The following is a 4,452-nucleotide window of genomic DNA, read 5'->3' on the forward strand; positions in this document are numbered from 1 at the left end:
ACACAAAGAGTGATAATTTAACACATATGCTTCCTGAATCTACCTCTCTGGCATTAAAATCTCCAAGTTTTCCTGTAAAGAAATGAAACAAGAATGATAACACTTCACCTGTAAAATTGAAAATATAAAAGAAGATAATTTTGCATTTGGTTTTAGGAGGTCTGTGAATCATTTTCTTAATAATTTTCAAAATAATGTCCTCATTATTAATTTTTCAAGTAAAAGAACATGAAGGGAAATATTGCAGAACCCTTTTCCAAGGCATTATTGCAGAAATGTAAAGCTTAACTTACCTAAAAGAATAATAAATGGTCAGGACTTTTGTTGAACTATTCTTTTGTAGTTGAAGTAGACACTATTTCCCAACTTCTTTTCTGGGAAGACAACTTTGAATAATTTAGAAATTGACTAAAACAAAAGGCATTGGTGGAGTTCTTATGATTTTTAGCATTATTAAAGAAATGACCATTTATATATTTTATTCATTCACTTTTCTTCAGTGTACATTGCCCTGAACCATATCAAGACACTTAGAAACAATATATTAAATTTTGTGAATATGTGAGAAATTTGAAAATGGGTTGTATGAGACAACATAGAAAGCAGCAAGTTAAGATGCTCTTGTCGAGACATATGCTGTCCTTCACATATTTGACATAGAAAGAAAACAATATTTATTAGGCAAGAAAATAAAATTGCCAGCATCATTATGAAAATTGGCCTACATTTCAACAGCACATTTTGAAAATGTATCCATCATAGTAAATCTCTTCTTTCAAAAAGAATTCTGTATGAGTTTCTACTGAACTGGATATGTACTGTTTTCCTTGTTCTCTTCCCCTCCCTCACCTTTAGCTAGTAGAGGTAAGTCATGAATCCTGAAGGTCAGTCCTCATTAGCCAAGTGTACACTGGTAGCATTACTCCTCTTCTTCCTCTTTCTCCTCCTCCTCCTCTCCTCCTCTGCCTCCTTCTATATTTTATTGATTGTGTGTTTTGACTACATTTCTTCTCTCTTTCTGGCCTTGTATCCCACCTTCTTTATGCTGTCATTCTGGACCTCTCTATTTATACCACTCATTTCACTTTTTACTGACCTAAAAAGTCATAGACATAAGGTTGATCTAAATACTAGCTTCAAATTTCATTTAAAAGCACAGATTCTGAGTAATTTAAGGTGCACATGTGTGTAAATCATGTTGCCTGGTCATGAAACAATTTTCACAAGCATCATTATATTTTGTAATTTTCCACAGGTTTAGGGGAGCAGTTGCATCAGTAAAATTTGCTAATATCATATAATCATTAATTACATTTTTCTCAAAAAAAGTCTTTTATTTCCTATCTAAAAATTACAATGTAGGTGTATTTCTGTGTAGCAGTTTTCCTCACCTTCATGTACTTATTTTGTTTATAGAGCAGGTTTCATAATTCTATATTTCACTACCTCTAAGACAATTATTCTCAATGCATGTGATATAGAAAAATGCATTAGGATGTGTATTGCATCATGTCACAAAGGCATTTCTTCCATATTTGATATTTTTCTATTGCCTTTACACACAAAATTAAGTGAAAAAGTTAGTCATGAAAAGGACAATAAAAAACATAATTAGATTAAAATGGTAACCCTAAATATTTTATGACAGAGTACAAAAATATTATGTGTCATGTTACTAAGTAATTTATCATTTTTCTCTTTAGTATCTCATTAAAATTAAAAGTTCCCATTTGCAGGAAAGTACATCAAAATCACAATAAAAATATAATCTTTTCATTTAAAATGAAACACATACATATTTCTCAAGAATGTGTAAATTAAATATTCAGGAAGGAAAAATTCCTGTGTATAAAACTGTTCATTTTAGGAATGTCCATTTGTATGAGTGGGAGAGAAGATAAGGAAAGAAAGAAAAGAGGAGGGAAGAGAGAGAGAGGATGGGTTTTCTTATTTATGATTATATTAACTAAGAGTGTATACAAATAAAAACGAATTACATAACCTTCATCAAAAGTTCTAGTAACTCACTGCAATATACTTTTCGGTCAAAATAAAATGTTTCTATTTTCTCTAAAATATTTCTATTCTTAAAACTCATAATTTCTTCTTTTATTGAAGGAGGCCATTATCCTTTGTGTTTTAAGATCATCTATCTTCCTTAAGAAAAGCTCATCTAATAAACCAGGTTCATCAGCCTTAAATGTGAGGCAGGTAGGAGTATGCATATGAACTGGTTTCTGCTCAATTGCTTGAACACAGAAGAACACTGCTCAAAGGAAAGAGAAAATGTTCCTCTGTAAGTTCTGCAGCATTGTCTTATTTTTGTACCAGTACACAACAGTTTGTCTACAAAGTTGTCAGTGTGTTTAGGCTAAAGATAGCAATTTGGAGTTTACAACAGACAAGACAATGGAGTTACACTTTCAGTGGATAGACCCAGCAATCTCATCATGCGAAGTTGCATTGTGAGACTGTACCACAGCAGAAATTCTGTAGAAAATGATAAACTACGTTGCTGTTGTACAACAAAACCCTTTGCTCCTATCCATGGGGTGATGGTGACTTGATGTGTATGCCAATCTCCTGTGTTAATTATTTACTTTCCTATGATATGTCCAGTCAAGCACTGAGTTCTTCATACTTTTAAACATCCAATAATTCTGAATATAGTTTCTTTTTCCTTTTTATTCAAAACATCAAGTACAAATTGCTTCTGATGTGCACATGAACATTTAGTCTTCAATGTACTTGTAATATGTGATATGAAGGAGTTAAACTTACAAGCAGAGAAGCTGGTCTTTATCATTTAAAAAAATCCTCTCAAGGGAAATGGGATCCTTTCAACTGATTTGTCTGGGGTGGAGTTGGTGAGAGCATCCTCTCCGGAAAACCTACTGACTTCTACAGCAAGCCTCAGTGCAGTCCCAGCCCCAGCATTTCATACCCCACAATACTCTGACCAGGTAACCCAAACGCGAGGATCCCAGGAAAGTGACATCTGTCCTCCTTGTTTTTGTAGGAAATAGACATATCTACTTTCCTGTATCGTGCACCAGGGAGCTTTGCACAGCAGCATGAGTATATGTCCTTACAGGCACTTGTACAAGTATGTGCAGGCACACACACTCACACACCACGTCCACCATCATAACAGCACATATCCCACACAGTCTCACAACAAACACACAGGATGGGGAGCAAATCACCCTCTGGGATGGATTCTAGACTTCAGACCCCCTGCATTCTTTTCTAAATGCCATGTTCTGAGTTGCCAGCTTAGGAGCCCAGGTTACTGCTCAGCTAGCCCCCCACACCACCCCCAACCCTCGAGAAAGCCCTTGGTGTCCGTGTTCAGGAGAAAAACTATCCGACCCGTACGGCCACAAAAGAGCAGGAAAGAAAAACAAAGAAAGAAAACAAGTACCACAAACAGCCAAAAAGCCATGCAAGATTTAGGCGAAAGGTTGGGAAGTTTCAGGAGAGGACTGCAAACTGAAGTTTGTGCGGGACTTTTTCAGACTGGAGCCCTACCACTGAGCGCAGCCTAGAAAGGACCAGAAATTAGTGAGTCCTTCCAGTCCTCTTTCCCCCACCGATTTACAGTGCAAGGAAGCAGGACTCAGTATAAAGTTGAATGAAGGTGATGAGACATGCAAAAGAGTAAAAGAAGCGAGGGAGTCGAGAAACGCGTGTCTCACCTGGCATTGGTGCAATCGGTGAACAAAGTTTCGAAGTCTTTTCTGGTGATGAGTTTGCAGCGGTTCACCCCAGGCTGGATGGCCCCCAGCCCGCGGAGGATCCGGACTTGCTCCACAGTACACACCACGGGGGATATGTCCAGTCTCTTCAACTTAGTGTATACCGTGTGCAACCCTCCCACCAGGTGCTTGAGGAAAAGATCAAAAACTTGAGGCAGGCAGATCAGCTCCTGGCCGTCCATCAGGAATGAAGCCACCTTCACCCCGTGCATGTCGACCATCCGGCACTCGTTGGTGTTGGTGTTGCCGCTGCCACCGCTGCCACCACCAATTCCGCCTCCCCCAGCACTGCCGCTGTGGTTACTGGCCATGAAACTGTTGATCATATTAGGGGTTAGGCGAGGGGGTTCTCCCGGAGTCGAATACAGGGGTTCAGCCCGGAATAAGCCCCCCGGGACGCCGGCGCTGCTGGAAGTTGCAGAGATCACCGGAGGTGCGGAGACAGCCATGGTCACTCCGTCTCAAGCTTGGCTCCAAGGGCCCTCGCTTTCTCGCCCTGACTCCTTTAGGTCCCCAGGCACTTACTCCCTGACTCTCGCTCGCTCCCTGGGGCACAATCTTTCTCGAAACTGTTCCCAAGTCTGAAGCAGCCTGGCTCCCGCTCAAGCTCACCCACCACCCTGCAAACAGTGAGCGGCTCCGACCCGCGGCGGCCGGAGAACCCACCCCCACCACACCCCCTCCCAAGACTGGC

The 4,452-nt window shown here is 40.0% G+C and overlaps 1 protein-coding gene across 5 annotated transcripts in view; it reads right to left on the reverse strand.

Moving 5' to 3' along the window:
• Dach2 (dachshund family transcription factor 2) overlaps nucleotides 1-4,374 on the reverse strand; it is a 597,198-nt gene extending 592,824 nt beyond the window's left edge. For 2 of the 5 annotated variants that reach the window (XM_008822462.1, XM_008822475.2), the window contains exon 1: nucleotides 3,699-4,374. In XM_008822462.1, coding sequence (XP_008820684.1) covers nucleotides 3,699-4,207 — 509 coding nt within the window. In that variant the 5' untranslated portion in view covers nucleotides 4,208-4,374. The remainder of the gene's footprint in view (nucleotides 1-3,698) is intronic. The other 3 variants (XM_008822484.1, XM_008822468.1, XM_008822494.2) reach the window with 2 other exon arrangements.
• Nucleotides 4,375-4,452: the final 78 nt, after the last annotated feature.

This window comes from Nannospalax galili, unplaced genomic scaffold, assembly GCF_000622305.1.
Source record: "Nannospalax galili isolate Female #2095 unplaced genomic scaffold, S.galili_v1.0 scaffold10, whole genome shotgun sequence".
In the NCBI taxonomy this organism is placed as follows: domain Eukaryota; kingdom Metazoa; phylum Chordata; class Mammalia; order Rodentia; family Spalacidae; genus Nannospalax; species Nannospalax galili.